At 41.0% G+C, this 20,133-nt stretch overlaps 2 protein-coding genes across 3 annotated transcripts; one reads left to right on the forward strand and one right to left on the reverse strand.

The window, feature by feature from the left end:
* Positions 1-2,828: 2,828 nt before the first annotated feature.
* On the reverse strand, positions 2,829-15,864 carry LOC311342076 (uncharacterized protein). Of its 2 annotated transcripts, none has more exons than XM_084466909.1 (24): positions 15,786-15,864; positions 15,487-15,549; positions 15,303-15,388; positions 15,117-15,190; positions 14,932-15,017; positions 14,490-14,564; positions 14,297-14,390; positions 13,977-14,133; positions 13,683-13,822; positions 13,052-13,163; positions 12,664-12,781; positions 12,190-12,330; positions 11,840-11,953; positions 7,675-11,667; positions 7,350-7,547; positions 6,686-6,876; positions 6,426-6,563; positions 6,038-6,164; positions 5,087-5,309; positions 4,760-4,896; positions 4,401-4,649; positions 4,107-4,202; positions 3,390-3,752; positions 2,829-3,221 (listed from the first exon to the last, which is right to left on the reverse strand). In XM_084466909.1, the coding sequence occupies exons 2-24, from the start codon at positions 15,520-15,522 to the stop codon at positions 3,198-3,200; spliced, it is 6,972 nt and encodes a 2,323-aa protein (XP_084323035.1). In that variant the 5' UTR covers positions 15,523-15,549; positions 15,786-15,864; the 3' UTR covers positions 2,829-3,197. The 2 variants fall into 2 exon arrangements, with proteins under 2 accessions (XP_084323035.1, XP_084323034.1); XM_084466908.1 differs by having other exon boundaries at positions 5,999-6,164.
* Positions 15,865-16,440: 576 nt separating this feature from the next.
* On the forward strand, positions 16,441-19,454 carry lrrc51 (leucine rich repeat containing 51). The gene is made up of 4 exons (XM_084467372.1): positions 16,441-16,580; positions 17,765-17,970; positions 18,206-18,354; positions 19,100-19,454. The coding sequence occupies exons 1-4, from the start codon at positions 16,529-16,531 to the stop codon at positions 19,233-19,235; spliced, it is 543 nt and encodes a 180-aa protein (XP_084323498.1). The 5' UTR covers positions 16,441-16,528; the 3' UTR covers positions 19,236-19,454.
* The last annotated feature ends 679 nt before the right edge of the window (positions 19,455-20,133 follow it).

A 20,133-nucleotide genomic window follows, 5' to 3' on the forward strand; every position in this document is an offset into this window, starting at 1 on the left:
TAGAGAATTGCATAAGATCCAAATGTTTATTTTGTCTATTTTTCAATTTTATATTTCAAAGGAAAGGATGGTGCAAAACATGTCATAGGTAGACAATGGTTAGTCTGCTTTATTTATTTTGTATGCTGCAGGAATTATGTTACTGGAATAGAAAGAATCTCGTATTGCTCTAGCCAAACACCCCTTACCTACTGAAGGCTAGTCTGAAATACAATGCAAACCTACCAATGCACCAAGGCACCAGCTATGTGTGTGCGTTTTAAAATACATACAATAAAACCTAACATGTCCCAGTAAGGAAGTAAAATGTGACACGCAACGTGTTCTCCAACCTAAACAACGGAATAGGTTGTTTGTCAATATCACCCAAAAATGACCCGTATGACGGTTCGCTGGTCCAGCACTCCCTATCAACTGGCCACAGAAACAGGTCCAAAATCACAGTGTCAGCAATCACACGGGGCGTTATCAGAACTCCACATTGGATTTAGAGGTTTGTTGGTCGGTTGCCAGGGTGCCATCAGCTGATCTGAAGTGCAACTAGCACATTGTCTGATCAAAAGCACAAACAACCCGCTCAGCTCGGTATCACTCTCTCATTACCTACCTGTGTGAGACAGATGTTGTCTTTGTTGTTCCGAGAACTATTCATAATGTTAATGGCTTTATTTCAGTTACTGTAAAACCGTTTGTTTTCCTATATCATCCAACATGTGGTAAAACAGCTATAAATGGAAGGCAAGATCACAGAGTACATGCAGCATAATTGCCAGGAGGGGTGATACATTGTTTTGGATTTTTGAGAGAGAGAGAATAATGCGGTGGTGCTTCCAATCTTGGAAGAAATCAAGAGAACTGTGCTACAGTATGACAAAAAATGTTAAAAACACAAAAACACAAAAACAATCATTGGCTGTAGAAATATGCATCTTATAATTGACTTCACATTAACCATATCATCTTTATTACCTTACCATGAGTAAATATAATAGGCCTTTGTGCAAGGATATGTTGTCGAGGCCCGTTCCTCTTCCAAACTGAAAGGTGTATAATGCTGCATGTGTTCGTCACCTAAGATTGCCTCTATATGTCAGTGGTTGATTCAATAACAAGTAACAGTAACTACTGTTTCTACCGCTAACTTTAATCAAATCACTATAATCAGTTGGTCCCTCTCTTGGAGTTCATGATATGAAATGCATTGAAATGGAGGCAATCGGGCTCAGAAAACATGGATATCTGCCAATTTAAGCAATTTACAGATTAAATTAGTAGAATTGGTTAAAATTCATGAATATCCTTTTCCAGATATAGTATTTATATCCCATTAATTTTTTTCAGAGCTCCCAAAAATATAAATCCCCCAAAAATGGGGACGGGGGTATCGGTAGTTGGTCCTTTGGGGCACTGGCAAAATGCAGGATCTGTTAAACTCCACTAGTGACTGTGGGGCACACTGGTTCACAAACATGTGGATGGTACACAAGCACAGCTCTTCTTGGCTGCAAAACAGGTCGTCGGTTTAAAGATAATTGTTGCCTAGTGCTGCGTTACCAATTTCATTGCTATGATGGGATTTAGGCTGATCCAATTGCGTCCAGATGCCACTCTAATGTTTACTCAGACCAGAGGCAAAGTTTAAACTTGTTTTGATAGGTTGGCCAACAAGTCAATAGGGCACTTGACCGTTTTCTCATCGTTAACGATTCACTATATCAGTTTGATTTATAGTCTGAAGTACATTGCTTAGTTCTACTTTAAATCTTATGGGGACAGTTGATTTGTGTATAACTGGAGTGACAGACCACAACTAAGAGCCTCCTGAAAATCTCATCAATTGAGCATTGGCCATTGCAGATTTAAATTGTTAGGAGAAAAAAAATAATGAACCTCAATCTTCGCTATTGTAAAACATGTGAAAATGCCATACAAGTGTCCACATTTTGTTTTGTGGTCAATGTTGTACAGCTACTACATCTAAAGGTGTAATAGAAGGGGTGAACACCACAGGGCGGTGTTTCCCATGACATTAATTATGGGCATACCTACAGATCCATAATCAACCCTAATGAGGAGCTGTTTTTATCCCTACTATTACACATATTTGTCAAAGCTGCAGAAAATATGCTAGACCACCACTTGATCTCATCACATTCAAGTTTTAAGTTAACTCTGAGAAAATACATGGATGCTGGAAGGAAGTTCGGCATATTGTGACCCATTGCTGAATACAAAAATATATGCACTAACAATTCATGCTGAAGTTATGCTATTCTTTTGGAAACATGAAAGAGAAGAATCGAACACCGGCAAGTAAAATAACTGATAATCTCATTTAACTTAAATTGGAGTGGATAGAATATAGAATTATAAAAAAAAATAGAAAAAAATTATATTCTATTTTAAAATAGAATTTTAAAAGTGTGATTAATCACGAGTTAACTCACCAATACTATGAGATTGATCACGATCAAAGAAATTAATCTTTTGACAGCCCTAATAATTTCCCATGAAATGGTATGTAACAATGTCAACAAACCGCACAGAAACCGTCTGGCATCTTGGACATTGGAGCACTGATTGACATGGGTGCAAGTCTGTTCCAACAGGGATGCATTTCACGACATGGGTGCACAACACCGCACATAGCCGTACCATATCTGCTGCCCATTGGCCTTCAGACTTCAGGAATTGCAATTTTGGAAATCTCTTAAACATCATTTTAAATGCATGTAAACAATAAAAGAAGAAAAAAGATAAGCAACTTCTGTAAATGATTTAATTTACCTGTATTGTAACAATACAAATGATCAGATTCCATATGACGCCTCATTTTGGAATTTCAAAATGTGAAATTGAAAACTATGCTCAAAGCTACAAAGGAACATTTATTTTATGTAAAAAGTGAAATTATATAGAAAAAAAATGCCACCGATTAGCATTTTTGTATACAAAATTTTTGGATCATCAATAAAACCGAAATTGCTACTAAATGATCACCAACAAACATATAAATATAATACAGAGAGTCCAATGCAGATACTAGAATCCCTGAAGAATATCACAACTCCGTGAAATCCACCACATTGTTGACAGACAACAGATTGATAGACAACAAATTGATTTGGATAAAATAAAATAATAAAATTCCATCATTTGAGTAGAATACAAAAAAAAAAATTGTTCCCGATACCTCTTCAGACCTTCATTCTGCTCATCATCTGTAGAGTGAAACATAAATTGTTAAAAACATCGAGAAAGTAAAGTGCAAATCGGGTGATCATTTCATGTTTAAGACAATCGTAAAAGCAGAAGACACCTCAGGAGGTTGTGATGCCATGTGATGTGTCCATTTGCATTCACCCGTGACCCCAGTGTGTCGTTCTCACCTTGCGGGCACTGGCGGTCAGTAACTGGGAATTGGTCGTGGTTTTGGCGCTGGTGCGCGGGGACTTGGACGTGGTTTTGGCGCTGGTGCGCGGGGACCTCCTCTGTCCTTTGGCTGCCGCCGGTGCCGCCGCCACCCCCTGAGGCAATGCCCTGGTGTTGCCGCGTCTTGCCACGGCAACTCCCACTGCGGCCCCCTGGTTACCGGGGGACCTGCCAGAGGCGTGCTGGGCGGGCGACTTCTTCAGGCCCTTGCTGGGGGACTTGCGCGTGGAGCTGCGCAGCCGGTTCAATCCCTTCTGCAGATAGCTGTTCTTCTTGGGGGTGTTGTCGATGGTGAACACCATGGACTCCCTTCTTTGGATCTGAGACACAGAGAGCAGGAGAGACAAAGTTATTGTAGAGACCATCACTGGAGCAAAGGATTGCATATCTAATATACTAAAGCTATAAGTATGCAAGACCAAGGTTTGCCACGATGAACCCACACTTTTCAAGGTTTGATCCAGGATATGCATGCTGCTTAGTTACCATTCTGTGTGTGTGTAGAACATAACTTCATTGGACATTGAGTTTTCCAGCACAATATACTAAGAGAAGTATTGTCATGTTTCAATAAAACATGTCTGATTTAATTTGGGCTCATTCCAGGATGCTGTGGTGTGTGTGCGCCTTTCCACAGACTCCAAGTAGAGTCAAAGTATGTGAGTGAGTCTTACCGGGCTGAGGGCCGTGCGGATTTGTGTGCTTGAGGAGGCCATGTTGCTGTTCTTGTATTTTGGAGTAAGAGGGCGGGGGAAGCAGCTGGCCTTCGCCTGAAAACATAGATATAGAAAGAAGAATAGTTCAATAATCATATTGTCCTGTAGAATAATACATAAATAAATAAAAAAAACAGTGACATGTATAAAACTAGACCTTGCTAATCTCCAATTCTTATTAATAACGAATATTATAAGCATCCAAGAGAATCAGGTGTAATGTGTCCCCAGTACAAATCACAAAACACACACCTCAGGAGAAAGTGGGTACTGTTGCAGTGAGGAGGAGTGGGTGCGTGCTGGGAGCTGGCCCGGCATCAGGGAGTGGCGGTGGGCACGGGGGCCAGCGGTGCCCGTCTGCCCAACCATGTAGGACAGGCGGTGGGAGGAGAGGGAGTCCAGCATCTGGCCGGGCATCAAGGTGGCCCGGCGGATGGTGTCGCTGGGGTCGCCCATGCGCAGGTCGTCATCCGTGATGATGAACTCGGGTCCAATGCTTGGCTGAAGGAAGACACCGGGTCAAAAGGTTAGCTAGATAGGCCTCGGATTATAGGTCATTTTCCCCAATACAGGGCACTGATCGACCAGCTCAATGTGATGTATTAACATACTCTGGATTCCAGCGGGTAGCTGCTCTTCAGGTGGGGAAGGCAAGCCTTGTTCCTGGACTGGAGCTCAGCGATCCTCATCCAATCATCTGGGCCATTTTCAGGCTCGTTCTCAGCTCCCACACAGAATGTACTTGTGCCTGGAAAACACGCACGCAAATGAATAAACTTATAAGAACCATGTGGATGGACTTTTACTACACCAACATTTATCAAATTCCAAAATCTTGCATTTGTAAAATATGCAAACACAACCAACCCCTGACCATAAACCAGGAACAGAACCACAGGCTGAAGTAACCCAAAGATGTGTATATAGTAATAACTCACTGCGTGTCGGCGCAGTGGTGCTGGTGGTGCTTCGCCTGTAACCGGGCAGACTGAGCAGCTGGTCACTGGTGGCGGCCGTCTTGCCGGACAGCTCCATGGAGACAGGCCTGGCTGCGTGGCTGTTGGAGAGGTTGGGATGGGAGCGCGCGGATGCCAGGCTGAAGAAAGAGTCTTGGTCATCACCGTGGTGGTCGTTGTCAGACCCTCCACGTCCAGGAGTTTTCTGTGGACGGGACAAGCGGTCAACATTGATGTGAGACAAGAACACTAGGGAGGGGACATTTTGAGTTTGCTCGACTTTGAGTCAAGTTGCGTTCACTTGAGGCACGCAAAGACATCGTTCCCGTCGCCAAATCGGGCGTTGTGTTCTCAAGTTCAAACCACACACACAAATTCAACTAGTTTTAAACATTGCTTTTTGAGAGAACCTCAAATCTATTGGTTAGCAAGTTATGTCATTCGGCACGCCGGGTCAAAGTTTTTAAATGTCAAAGCGAGTCTCCACTACGAGAACATGTCGCAGGGTCAGCCGTTGGCCCCCCCCCCCCGGAAATTGCAGTGCTGCTTTCCCGAGAGGAAAACGATGGAGTGGGTCGCATTAAACGCGTCTCATGTGATCACACCGTAATTCTGCAAATCAAGTTCCCCTAAGTGTTTAGTGTATAAGTGCTCATCCATCTATTTTGTGATGTAGAAGCCATCATGTCATGAGCCAACCAGCTGTGGCTGTTATCCATCTTTGTAGGAAAGTTATGTCCAATCTCAAGGGCTAGGGTTAGACACGATGGGCCCTTCATACAGTGTCTATTCACCTACAGTGTTTGTGCACCAACAAATTAATAAATGGAGCTCCCACACCAAAAGACGTGCATGATTTAGCAAAAGGCAACACATTAGAAGGGAATAAAACACCTGGGTGATTGTATTTGTGCTTTGTGAGTTTCCCTCCACCTTGCTCATAGTGATGTTGATAACCTGGGTGGTCCGGCGCCGTTTGACCGAGGAGGGGGGATTCTTTAGGGTGGAATCCGGGAGCTCAGCCAGGGAAGTAAGGCTGTTGTCCATATGGCGCTTTGTCCTTGAGCCAGAGAAACACATTAACATCAAGATCCCCACGCAAGCAAAAAAAATACTAGTGTCATGTTCAAACCAATTTCACGCACATATATAGCTCATATCAACTACATGTTGACTCTGGTACAGATCAAACAATGCTTCACACAAATAAATGATAAATATGAATCCTGGTAACTCAGGATTGTAAACAATTACAGTAGCAGCAATATACCAATAAAAAAAACAAAAGGTAACATGGGACCTCCTAGTTTGTGCGGCCCACCTGTTTGTCTGCTTGTTGTTCATGGGTGTGAAATAAAGGCTTTCCAGAGAATCAGCGCTCAGGGAACGCCGCTTGCCGGCGAGGCGCTCCGAGCTCCGAACCAGCGGAGTGCTGGACTCTCCCGGAGCAGAGGGTCTCCTTTAAAAAGACATTGACAGTATTTAGTAAGGGGAGGAGGTCGACTTGAACAGCTTGCCAGTTTCTCCAAACAGAAACTGGAGCTGGATTGACCTTCTGATGATCTCTGGGAGGTGTTTTACCTTGTGGTGCTCAGAGAGTCCTCCAGAGTGTCATCTCCCTGGCTGTTAGAGCTGTCGTGTTCCTCCTTTTTCAGCTTACGAGTCTGGATCTTCCAATTTTCCTCAGTTTCTGTGAAGTAAAAGTCCTGGAGCCTTCCTCCGTCCCTCCGCATCTTGTTATGCTCCCGCAGTTGGCCGTCTGCAAAAGCCAGCTGATACAAAGATGAGCAAACATAAATGAATGTGTCAAAGAAAATCATGGTGTGTAAACATTTTAAAACCAGCCAGGCTGGTACTTCTTAAAACCATTACATTAAAAAGGTGAGTGGAACTAGATGTATGTAAAGTAAATTGGAGACATAGTCATAGAACATAGAAGACCCATTGCCATCATGTTGCTTTTGATTTTGACATTTGCTGTCTATTGGATGCTTGCTAGACAAATGCCTCCAGAATTACAAGAATTACCAGTAAGCAATGTATTGCTTGCTTTCACACATGAATCATGTACTTTAAACTTATCGTTGTGTACAATTAATTAGTGTTCAGCGGTAGCAAATAATAATTAATGACCAAAAGTATTGGGCACAAAACAAATAACAGCATTTTCAGTGTCCACGTATTTTCCCAATATCAAATTCTGTTAGTTTACTCACTGAAATGCTTATTCCAAAAAGGTACCAACCTGTGCTTCCAAACTGGTGACTCGGCTTAAGAGCTTCTTCTCATTGGATTGGACGGTGTCAAGGTCGAGCTGAAGCAGCTTCAACTCCGTGGCAATATTCTCTTTGACATCCAGGGAGCGCTGAATTTCTGCCACGTGCTCCTGACTATCCTGGAGAAGCTGCTTCTTTGCTTTGTAGTGATTCATGGCATTCTCCATCTTGAAGATAACATGATGCATATAAAAAGGTTAGATTTTCAAGCTACTGTAGAGAAGAAAAAATGAAGGAAGAACAAAGAAAAAAAAAAAAAAGATATATATATATATATATATATATGCCACGTACCTGAGTCTTGTAGTGTTTTGCAGCTTCAGATTGAGTGGTGAGCTGTTCCTGCAGGCCTTTAACCAATTTCTCCCATTTCAAAGCATTATTTATTTCCTCCACAAGTCTCTCCTTGTCGTTTCTTAGCGAGGCCAGCTCCTGCTGCAGTGAAGACTCCAACTTATGGCAGGCCTCGTTTTCTTGCTTCATGGACAGCTTGGCCCGCACAAGATGATCCTTCTCTAGACTTTGGACCTCAAGTTCTTTCTCAAGAGTCTTTTGACACTGCTCAGCCTGGAGCAATCGGCTTTGGAGGGCCTCCGTCTCGTGGATGAGGATCTCCTTTTCTATGAGGGTGGTCGCCTGCAGCTCTGCTTTCTGCCGAAAACCTGTGGCTACTGCCTCTTTGCTATGGTCGAGATAGAGGTTGACTGATTCCAGTTGTTGCTTCAGGAGGTCTACCTGCTGAGCGCTCTCCTGCTGACAGTTAATCATTAACTGCTCTTTGGCCAGAGCCATGTCCTCTGCCTTCTGTACAGAGTCATTAATCGTGATTATTTTAACTTTGAGATTCTGCACTTCTTCCTGTACCTCAGCCAGTAAACATTCTTTGGCTTGAAGTTCAGTTTTAGCTTTTCCTTGTAGGTCAATTTGGACAGCGACTTCCTTCCTCAGATCACTGAGCTGTTTATCCTTATCAGCAGAGATGGAGAGCATGGAAGACAACTCATTCTGATGACTATGGTTCTTTTCTGTAACCTGATTGAGGAGGTCTTCACTCCTACGGAGAGCTTCCTGGACTTTTTGAATCTCACCCAGAGACGAGTCATTCTGTTCCTGCAACAGCATCTTCTGTTGGACATGCTCTTCTTGACTCTTGGCATGCAACTTTTCTTTTGTGCACACCTCTTCCTCCTTGGCCTCAAGCTCCTGCCTCAGTCTCTGGACGTCCTCTTGAGATACAAACAACTTCTCCTGGAAATGTTTCTGTTGAGTGGACAATTGCTCTTCTTTAGTCTGGATCTCTTTATTTAATCTCTTAACATCCTCTTGAGATGCTACCACTTGCTTTTGTAAGACTTCTCTCTGTTGAATACCTGCCTGCTGTTCTTCGGTCAATAGTTCTTTTTTAGTTTGAATGTCCTTCTCTGCCTCTTTCATTGAGAAGGAGAGACTCTCTACTTGGTTAGTTAAACCTTGGATCTGCTGCTGTAGAACGGCAGTTTGCTCAGAGCCATTTAGCCCTAGTAAGGTTAGCTGTTCCTCTTTGGATTTGATCTCCTGTTTCAACATCACAACCTCCTCCTCACAAGCAGATACTTGTTTCATTAGAAGCCCTTTCTGATGAGCACTCTCCTGCTCTTGCTGGGTGAGCAGAGTTTCCCGATCCTGTAACTTTTCTTCAGCCTTCCTGAGAGAGTTGGTCACATTGTTCACTTGACTCATTAGACTGTTGATCTCCTGCTGCAACCCTCCAGAATGTTCTGAGGTCTCCTTCTTCACCTCTATCAGCTGTTGCTCTTTCAGAAGGATTTCCTGCTTAAGTAGAGCCTTCTGCTCTTCACAGACCTCCATCGTTGTTTTATGTTGATCCCTCTCCTGCCTCAGGTTTGCTAGCAAGTCTTCCTTGGCTTCAACCTCGTCTGATGCCATTTTAAGAGATTCTTTAGTGTTGTCCATCTCAAGAGTTAGATTTTGAATCTCATTGGCCAGGTTTTCTGATTGCTTGGAGCTCTCTAACCTAATCTCATTAAGAAGTGTCTCCTTTGTTTGGATCTCTTCCTTCAGCAGTCTGATGTTTTCCTCCGATACAAGGTTGAGCTGTTGAAGTGCCTCCATCTGTTTAGTGCTTTCCAGCTCCTGCTTACTCAACTGATGTTTCTGACCTAGCACCTCCTTCTCAGTCTGCTTCAGTGAGGAGGAGAGGCTCTCCACTTGGCTATTTAAACCTTGGATCTCCTGCTGTAGTAATGCAGATTGCTCAGAGCCATTTAGCCCAAGTAAGGTAAGCTGTTCCTCTTTGGTTTTGATCTCCTGTTTCATCTTCTCAACCTCCTCCTCACAAGCAGATACTTGTTTCATTAGAAGCCCTTTCTGATGAGCACTCTCCTGCTCTTGCTGGGTGAGCAGAGTCTCCCGATCCTGTAACTTTTCTTCAGCCTTCCTGAGAGAGTCGGTCACATTGTTCACTTGACTCATTAGACTGTTGATCTCCTGCTGCAACCCTCCAGAATGTTCTGAGGTCTCCTTCTTCACCTCTATCAGCTGTTGCTCTTTCAGAAGGATTTCCTGCTTAAGTAGAGCCTTCTGCTCTTCACAGACCTCCATCGTTGTTTTATGTTGATCCCTCTCCTGCCTCAGGTTTGCTAGCAAGTCTTCCTTGGCTTCAACCTCGTCTGATGCCATTTTAAGAGATTCTTTAGTGTTGTCCATCTCAAGAGTTAGATTTTGAATCTCATTGGCCAGGTTTTCTGATTGCTTGGAGCTCTCTAACCTAATCTCATTAAGAAGTGTCTCCTTTGTTTGGATCTCTTCCTTTAGCAGTCTGATGTTTTCCTCCGATACAAGGTTGAGCTGTTGAAGTGCCTCCATCTGTTTAGTGCTTTCCAGCTCCTGCTTACTCAACTGATGTTTCTGACCTAGCACCTCCTTCTCAGTCTGCTTCAGTGAGGAGGAGAGGCTCTCCACTTGGCTATTTAAACCTTGGATCTCCTGCTGTAGTAATGCAGATTGCTCAGAGCCATTTAGCCCAAGTAAGGTAAGCTGTTCCTCTTTGGTTTTGATCTCCTGTTTCATCTTCTCAACCTCCTCCTCACAAGCAGATACTTGTTTCATTAGAAGCCCTTTCTGATGAGCACTCTCCTGCTCTCGCTGGGTGAGCAAAGTCTCCCGATCCTGTAACTTTTCTTCAGCCTTCCTGAGAGAGTCGGTCACATTGTTCACTTGACTCATCAGACTGTTGATCTCCTGCTGCAATCCTTCAGAATGTTCGGTGGTCTCCTCCTTCACCTCGGTCAGCTGTTGCTCTTTTTGGATGATCTCCTGAATTAATCTCTCAATTTCTTCTTTAGAGGCAAACATCTGTTTTTGCAGTTCTTCCATTTGCTGTGCATGCTTTTGTTGGTGAAGATTGCACATGTCTTGTTGAGTTTTAAGTTCCTGTTTGGCATTACTTAGAGTAGTGGTTATGGTTTTTAGTTGGCCCTCCAAACAATGCATTTTTCCTTTAAGAATGTCTGTTTGTTGAGAGCTCTCCATCTGCAAGTTAACTAACATGTCTTCTTTGGCCTGAATAGTTTCCTTAGCCAATTTAACGTCTGCCTGAAGAGCAACTTCCTCAACCCACAAACCATGTACTTCTTCCTGAAACATTGTTATCTTATTTTGCAGAGTCTCTTGGATTGTCAGGCTGTCAAGTTGTTGTTTTGCCAACAGGTCTTCCTGAGTCTGCAAATACTCCTCTGCTTTCTTTAGCGAGAAGGTTAGTGTCTCCACCTCGGTCCTCAATGTCTGAATCTCCTGATTTAGCAGTTCTACCTTTTCAGTGCGGTCCATCAGTAGGTCTACCATCTCCTGTTTTTGATGGATCTCCTCCTTCAGTCGGCCTATCTGGTCCTCATAAAATGTCTTCTGCTGGTCAAGAGCTGTGTCATGGCTAGTGTTCTTCTGAAGCATCTGCTCTTCTTTGAGTTGAGCATTTTCTTGGCTCTTCTTAAGTAGGGCACTAATGCCGTCGACTTGAAGCTGGAGATTGTACTTTTCCTGTTGTAGAATGTGTCTTTGCTCAGCAATTTCCTTCTGCATTTGGTCGACTAGTTCCTGTTTAGCTTGTATCTCGTTTTCACTTTTAGCCACCTGTTGTTTAAGAAGCTCTTTATGCAGAGTGATGTCCTCTTGGTATTGTGCTAGCTTGACTTCTTTATCCTGAACCAGCTGTTCAGCCTCTTTTAGAGACCCCGTTGCGATCTCCAACTGATCTTTTAGATCTGTGATTTCATTCTCCAGTTCTGCCCTCTGTTGTAAGAAAGTATAATTGGTTAACAACTATCCTTCCTATAAAAAAATATCCTGGACTTTTCTCTTTAGTAGTGAAGTATACAAAATATAATAGGTGGAATTCAACAAATTATGACAATTATGACAAATGAAAAATATAAAAAATATCCATAGTAGCATCTCCCCTGACCTGCATGACTGGCCCCATGTTCTCTCCCTCCTCTTCTACGCTGATTCGGCTCAGCTCCTCCTCCAAAGACGAGATCTTGCCTTGGAGGATTTGAATTTGTTCATACTGGAAGTCCTACGAATAAAACAAGAAGGATGATAGAATAAAGACGCAAACAAAATATTGTATTTGCACAAGATCATGCCGGGGCAAACCATTATTTACCATTATATAACCATTATTTAGTTTTACATAAATAACATTATGAAAATGTAGAGATAAAATAGCTTCAATTTGTAAATATATAAATGCCATCTCAGCAAGAAGGGCTTTTATCGTATTGGCAGTCTGACGCATCCACTAGTGCTGACCTCCTGGGCAGTGGCTTGGCTCAGTTTGGCCTGTAGGTGGCAGTTTTGGCTCTGCAGCTCCTTCTCAACAGTAGCCTGGTTTGCCATCAGCCTCTCCAATTCAGCTTCAGAGGTTGCCAGTTTTAAATTTATCTCTCGCACCTGACAACAGAGATACATTTTTGAAAATGTTAAAACAAAGCTTCCAGGCCCGCATTTTACATTGTGATGCAAGTTTGATTGCTCAAGATGTCTGCTAAAAACTGCACTGTTAGTACATCATAGCAATACATTTGGATAAGCACAGCAGGATGACAGTAAAAAAAATAGTTTTGCAGTGGTCTATGGAAGTCTACTACCATAAAAAAGGGTTAGAACTATTTGCAGCTCAACCACAGCAATTTCAATCTATATTTTTTTGGGGTGAATTAAATATATATTAATAAAAAAAGTTAAACAATTAGAAAAAACTGTTGGGGTACAAAGTATCATTACCTGGACTGAGAGATTTCCATTCTCTTCTGTAAGCTGGTCCACTTTACGTTCCATATGGATGGTGTCAGACTTTAAATCATGGTTTTGCTTTGCCAACTCATGAAGACGTCTTTGCAACCTAAAAGGACACCCATTATGTTCTAGTTAGCACACACATTGACATTTAGTTAAGATCAGGATGTACTCAGCATGCAAACATACCTTGGGTGTTTTAAGTTACTAAAATGTTACCAAAGAAAGCGGTGTCATACAAGCTAAAGAATGTTCTGTGATCACAGCATGCCTTGACTTTTAGTATCATGCATCTTGGTAAATATCTATGTCAGCTTTACGTAAATACCATCCAGGAATTAGTTGTTTATTGTTGATGAGAATTTGAAGTGCTTACGACTCATTTTTGGTTTCCAGTTCATTTATTTGGTCGCTGACCACTTGGTCTTGCACACTTTGATTTTCCTTAATCTTGTCCAGTTGATACTTTAACTGGCTGATTTCGGTTTCTGTATAAAAGAAAAACAAAAAAGTTACTCTGGGGTAGAAAAGGCACAAAAATAGAGAGATGGCAATTGGTGAACAGTGTTGCGTAGAACCCAAGAGGAATAATCCTCAAGATGCTGGCGTGTCCATATTTGTAATGATGGATATTTATGGTTTCAAAACTTTCAATGAATCATTCAGAGATTCTTTCACAAATATTTTAAAGTGGGGAGTGAGAGCAAATATGTAGTTGCACTGGCTATTCAAGGAATTTAACATTTTTCCTCAGCCAATTTTTTTAAATGTATTGCCAGACTGATCAAAAGCGGTTTGTAACATAGAAGACTCATTTTCAAACCATACTCATACTTCAATTTCCAGAATGCATTACATTTAGCAGACGCTTTTATCATTGAGGACTTACAAGCGAGGCTTGCATGTCCCTCTGGATAAAGACAATTAATACACAATAAAACTAATACACAATCGATAAACCACACAATTCCAAACAGAAGAAAATATGTAGATGGATCATTTTATACCTTTTTGTGCGATCTGGGCCAACAAGCTGCTCAACTCCCTCGTCAAGCCATCCTTGTATTCCCGCTCCTGGATCATCTGTGTCTGCATCTTCCTCAATTTGAAACGAGGCGTGTTCATGACTTCTTGCAGGGGAGACATGCTGCAAAAATAATCAAATGGCACAAAAGGTGCATTCAGTCAACACACACTCAGTATAAAACAGTGTGATTTTAGTGATGCAATGAAATATATTGACATACAAACTTCTTATATAAAAATAAATACGCATAGAACAAGGCCATGGCAAGGAGTACCTGGCAACCGGGGAAGCTACAGTGTGCAGATCAACAAACTTGACTTTCTGGGAGCGATGGAATACAGGAGAGTCATCAGATTTCCAGGAGCTGGACGATTGGGTTGAGGGGGAAGAAGAGTCTGATTCCCCGGTTTGAACAAACAAGTAAGGAACATCTGTGGTTGATGAAGACAGACAGGGGTGGCATTAAACTCACAATAACTCTCCAAGTCATCTGACTTGTTAAGTCATATGGTCCACATTTAAGTGTAAGTATTCATTACAAATCATAACTCTGATTTAACAGAATATTCCTGATATGATCCATATGTGACTTACATTTTCTCCCCAGATAGGCCTCAAGCCCACTGCTCAGGTAGACACAGTCATCTGTTTCCAGAATAAAGCGGTCTGTGAGGCTTGCAATCTCACCCTAAAGCGAGGAAGAAATAAAATCAGACAGGAACCAATTGGTTTTCCCTACACTTTGTCAGCAGCAGAAAAAAACGATTGATAAGAAAGATAGTCTCACCTCCACCTTCAACTCCATCTTGTTAAGAGTACTGCGGTTGTTCATCATGTCATAGTATACCAGCAATAAAAGCACCTGAAGGAGACGTAATGGAGTATGTAGGTCAAAATTGTCATGCATGAGTAATTTGGTGGCACACCTCTTGTGTCGATATTTAACTAATAACTAATAATTAATGTTGACATGTGTGAAATTGGTGTGAACAATATAGCCAACATCCCATTAAAGGGGACATATTATACCACAAGGTGTGAGTGTGATTAGCCATTAGGTGGACACGCCCACCTGTGATGTCAGAAGCAGCACATTTTAAAAACAGCTTGTAACGGCTAATCACACTCACACCTGGTGGTATAATATGTCACCTTTAAGGCTGTTGCACACATGAGCTTGCAACAAGACAATGCAATTAATGCACACAGAGTTGCATGAACAACAATACCTTTGATATTTCTACCGTCAGATTGATGCCATTTGCAATGTGACTGGAAAGAGTAGCTCCTATGCCAACACGTAACCTGCAGTCTCCTAACATGAAGGGAAAATAAGTATTTACAGATCAAAAGTGACAGAAACACAAAAGCAAGAGCGGTGCAGAGGAAACCCCTTTCGTAAATATAAACTTACCCTCCAAGAAGCGGGTAATTTGGCTAAACCGTTCCTCCACTGGAAGGTCCAAGTATAGGTCCTGTTCATTTTTCCTTAGATAGAAAAGGTAGAGAAATGATTTATTATTTAAAGTTATTACATCTTTTGAGTGTGTCTGGTTGACACCGCAGAGAATTCAGAACATAGTATTGGAAGAGTACTTACAATGTATTAATTACTTTTAACAAGTAAGTCCCATCTTTCAAATCGTCGATATGGAGAGGCTGCCCAGTCAACTCTAGGCTGTTCAACTGCACAATGTGATAATAAATTGATTTAGCTAAACATATGCGTAATTGGTTCAGGTTTCAAACAATGAAAAAAAATAAAACGGACATAAACAACGTACCCAGGTCAACAGGGCTTCCACTCCCACGTTAGCCATTTTGGTTGCTTGCAAAACGTGTACAACCTGGCAGTCAGATACGTGCAAAGTCAATGTCCGATACGGTATGTGAAGCAAACGGTTAAACTTATATAAAAGTTGTTTTAAAATAAACAGGCCAAGAAATCAGGGTCAATCGTTTCATGTCTAGACAGTTCACTATTGTTAATTCTAACGTTAAATATTCTACCACGCAAGGAAAATCTTTCAATCTCAGTTTATAATATGTATATATTAAGATAACATTGTTAAGCGTACCTTACCTTAGTTAGAAGCTATCCTTTTTATCACATTGAAAAGCAAGACGTACGTGTGTCAAAACCACCGTCGAAACCTAGTATGCCTAAACAAGATTCAAAAGAGTGGAACGCATTGAATAAACCAATCAGATTGCTTAAAACTTAACACGTCATAGCTCATGGTGCGTTCCAGATGCCTCATACTTCCGCCACCCTACTTTTTTGGGGTTTATAAAATGGTTTTCAGATTACCAGTAAAATATCACGTTTCATGTTTATAAATATAAATAATGTTGTACTTTACAGTTTATTTATTTTCACACTGTTTTTTTACTACAAGGTTCTGATAATTATTTCGTTTTTTGTGAAATATTTGAAACCCAACCCATTAAATTCCTACAATGACAACAACTTATTTACGTAAAAAACCAAGGAACTCAATATAATTATCTACTTTATAGTGAACATAATGGCTTTTAGGTTGGACCGTAAACGCATCAAATGGACTACAATTCCCAGAAAAGGTTCCTACAGTCCCCTAGTAGTCTCCTTGGAAACGGACTGTTGTGAGTAGTGAAACAGGTTGGCTGGGGTCTCGATTATAATAATTAACCAGAAATAATGTTAAGTGTACAACCTCTGGTCATAAAAAATAGTATAATGCCTCTTTCCACATACCAGCATACTAGTTGCCGCCACTAGGCTACTACCAGCTGCTCACATTTGTCTCGTCGTTCAGGTGGGCCTACTTGGCTGCGTCTTGTGAAATGTATAGTGCTCCATTGGATTTATCCTTCAGGTGTATCAAGTCACTATCTGGTAGGACTGTATTTATTTTGTGCTCCTCTTTGTTCTTGTGGCTAAAAAATTGCAGCTTTGATGAATTATTTAATTATTTTATTAAGTGGTGTTAGTTGCCTCTTCCCACTAGTATACTCAAGCCACATATGAGTGTACAATCATGGGATAGGGATCAGTCATGTGTTGAGGCCACCACACACTAAAGCTTATGACTAGAGCAACGTAGGGCTTCCGCTTTCATTCAGCCCCATCTAATCATGTCGGTATGTCGGTCCTTCGATATCCTCGGCAACCGTTCATCCTATTCCGATCGACTTCACAATTGGCGGGTGTATTGCTGAGGACCCAGGGAAGTGCTAATTCGACTGTGAAATTGTTTGGATGAGCTGTTTGAGGAGGGTTGCAAGCACTTGCAAATTAATGCTTGCAACTTTGCAACTTTATCTCTGTTGCTTTTCCTGCTGGCACAGGGGACTTCTATTGGTGAAGTTAATCAATGAGCACGTTATGCAACACATGTTCAAGGCAGTAAATGAGATAGGCCTGTTTGCCACTACATAAGCTGAAATAATGAATACTGTTCACATTACCCTCCATATTTAGAAAGGTATTTTACAAAATAGAGATTTAGAGTTCTAAATTTGTTTGAATTCCCCTCGTAATAATTGACCAATAGTTATGTGAATCTAAATAGGGCTTGTACATCAGCATGCATCTAAAAATGCATTAATTTTTAGAGGCCTCAAGATGTCTCGTAAAATACCGTAATCTAGGCTAATGAAAACATTGTTTTGCCACGTCTCACTTGAGAAAATATTTGGTGTTTACAAACACAACAATGTCCCCCTAGAATGACATAATTTCACAATAACATTCCAATGCTCCTTTGCTTCGAAAATACAGGTGGTACAAGCCCTATTAATTACCATGTCAAGAAACTGTGGCAAAGTTAGTTTTGTATTGCATATATATTAATATGATATTCGAAATTTGGCCTAGGCATGGAATGGCTCATCTGGGGAAAAGGTACTTTAATTGCCAATTTAAAGTTTTTTATTTACTTTTTTTTTTTTTTAAATGTTGGATGAAATATTATTTTAATGATATGTAAGATATTCAAATTGTTTTGATTCCTCTTGCAGGCCAACGGTCTGAGGTCTAGTAAAGCAGTGGTGTTTTCACTGTTTCCTTCCTCATTTCAGATACCCTGACTGAGGAACCTGGTAAGGGGCAGAGACCTTTAAAAAGAAACCATGAAAATAAGTATGTGAGTCGTTCCCTACGTCTCAATAACAACTATATCACGGAACTGAGTGGACTCCACGCGGCCATCACCCATTTCCTGGCTGAGCCGCTGCAGCTTGCTTGGCTGGACCTCTCATTCAACGACATCGCCCACATAGACCCAGTACGTTATCCTCCTTATTTGTCGCCTCTGTTCTCATTCAAACACTTGTATTTTGTTGTATGAATTAACATTTGTGATACAACTTTTGATCAGAATTTCACATTATTCCAATTAAGAATGACAGAACTAGAACCCAGTAATACCTCCTATAAAGGGCCCCATTTCACCTGAGGAACCCTTTCACAGTACGGGACATTGTGCCATGTGTTTAATGTCTCTGTCTGTGCTGCCGCAGGTGTTGTGTGAACTTGGAGAACTGCGTGTGTTGTACCTCCATGGAAACAGCATCTGTAACTTGTCAGAGGTGGACCGATTGGTCAAGTTGCCCTTTCTACATACCATCACACTCCATGGAAATTTAATCGTGGGCGATAAAGGCTACAGGTTACTGCACACCTCCCCTCTCCCCAGTACAATGTATTTCTTACATGAATATCATTATATATATATATCATTTTATATATATATATATATAGAGAGAGAGAGAGATTATAGGTTGCAAGCATTTATTTTCCTGCATCAGTAAAGAAAAGCGATTAAAAGAAATAGCAATCCAATAGGAACCCAACAGTGGCACATGGGCTTTATTATTTTTCCCCATTGAGAACTTACTGGGTGAACAGACCCTGCAAAATATCCAATCTTATCATTTTACTATAGGCCTACAAAAGATGTGTGAGCTGTAGGTCACCGAAAAATGTGTACTTCAAGCTCATCAGTTTAATTTGAACCTGCACTGACAGAACCTGTTTAGTGCACTCCAGGGTATGAGTCCAGTATTGGATTTCCCCTGTGTGCCAACATTTTAGTAGTTAAAAGGCAAGCATGTAGGATCATATAGTGACATAACAGGTGTTTGCAGCTTGGCTCGTATTGCATACTCATCCAGTCTGCATAGCAACAGAAATCAAACACACACATGTCCACTGAAAGAAGTGGTGGTTACATTTGCTGGTGGTCTGTTTGAAAACTTGTATCATATTGCAAATGTTGACTCTTTGAATATGAATATTTTCATAACAAGTCATTTGTCATCCAATTGGTAGTTATAAATATAGACTGGGCTGGAAGCATGGATAAAATGGCATGACAACGCGACTAAGATGATTTGTTGTGGGTTTGTGTTTAGGTGTCGGGTGATCTCAGCCCTGGCCAAGTTGAAGATGATGGACTTTAGTGCTGTGACACCTCAAGATCGAAGCATGGCAAACATCTGGTTGCAACGCAACAGCCGTGGCAAATGTAAAATAAAGGACCTCAAATGACAGAAGCTGTATCTGGAACTACAATGAAACCCGATGTCAAAAGTAATTCATACAGTTCATTCATCCAACATTTCCATTACCGTAAATATTTACCTTAATATAGTGAACCCTGCCTACTCTGGTAAAGTAGCATTTCATGAATATTTTAATATTGTTCCAACAATTAAACTATTTAATCATTATATACAACATGTCATAAAAAGTTTGTTCAATCCGTAACCAAAAAATGGGGTTTTATGATGAAACATTTTATCTTTAATGCGTTAAATAAACAAACATTAAACGGCGTATGTTAAAAAAAATTGGATGCAAGCCTAATCAAGGGAGTATAACACCATTTGATTTACAAAAATGACAGAATGCCGAGAGCACTTAAAAAAAAGATTGTGTCATTTAATTCTGGTTAAAAAAATAAACAAATTATCCCTTTACAGACCCAATTAAGACTCGCCTCACTGGGTTACCTTGCACAATCTTGAATAATCCCATGAGAAGTCACTTAGTAAAACAAAAATAAAACAATAAAAGCTCATGGATCATTTCCTCAGTGGGTGAATATAAACTACATGTCTCTTAGTACAGTTACAGTAGCAGTTAGTCTTAATATGGATTACTCCATCACGATCTGGTGTTCAGATGTCTTGTTTAAAAGCTTTAGCAAACGGGTGTTAAAAGTTGGTTGCATAAAGAATACCCTCAAAGGACTGCAGCCAAAAATCAACACAAATCTCCCTCCAATGTGATATATATCTTCCCGCCTGCCTAAATCACAAAATGATGTACAAAGGCACACATTATCTACTGCCATGGGCCTACTTCACACCCCCTTCCTACTAACTTAATTGTTTCCTTTGCTATATCAGGATTTAAGAATCATTTGTTGTTTTAGACATGAACC

The sequence above is a fragment of the Micromesistius poutassou genome, assembly GCF_964030765.1.
Source record: "Micromesistius poutassou genome assembly, chromosome: 4".
NCBI lineage: Eukaryota > Metazoa > Chordata > Actinopteri > Gadiformes > Gadidae > Micromesistius > Micromesistius poutassou.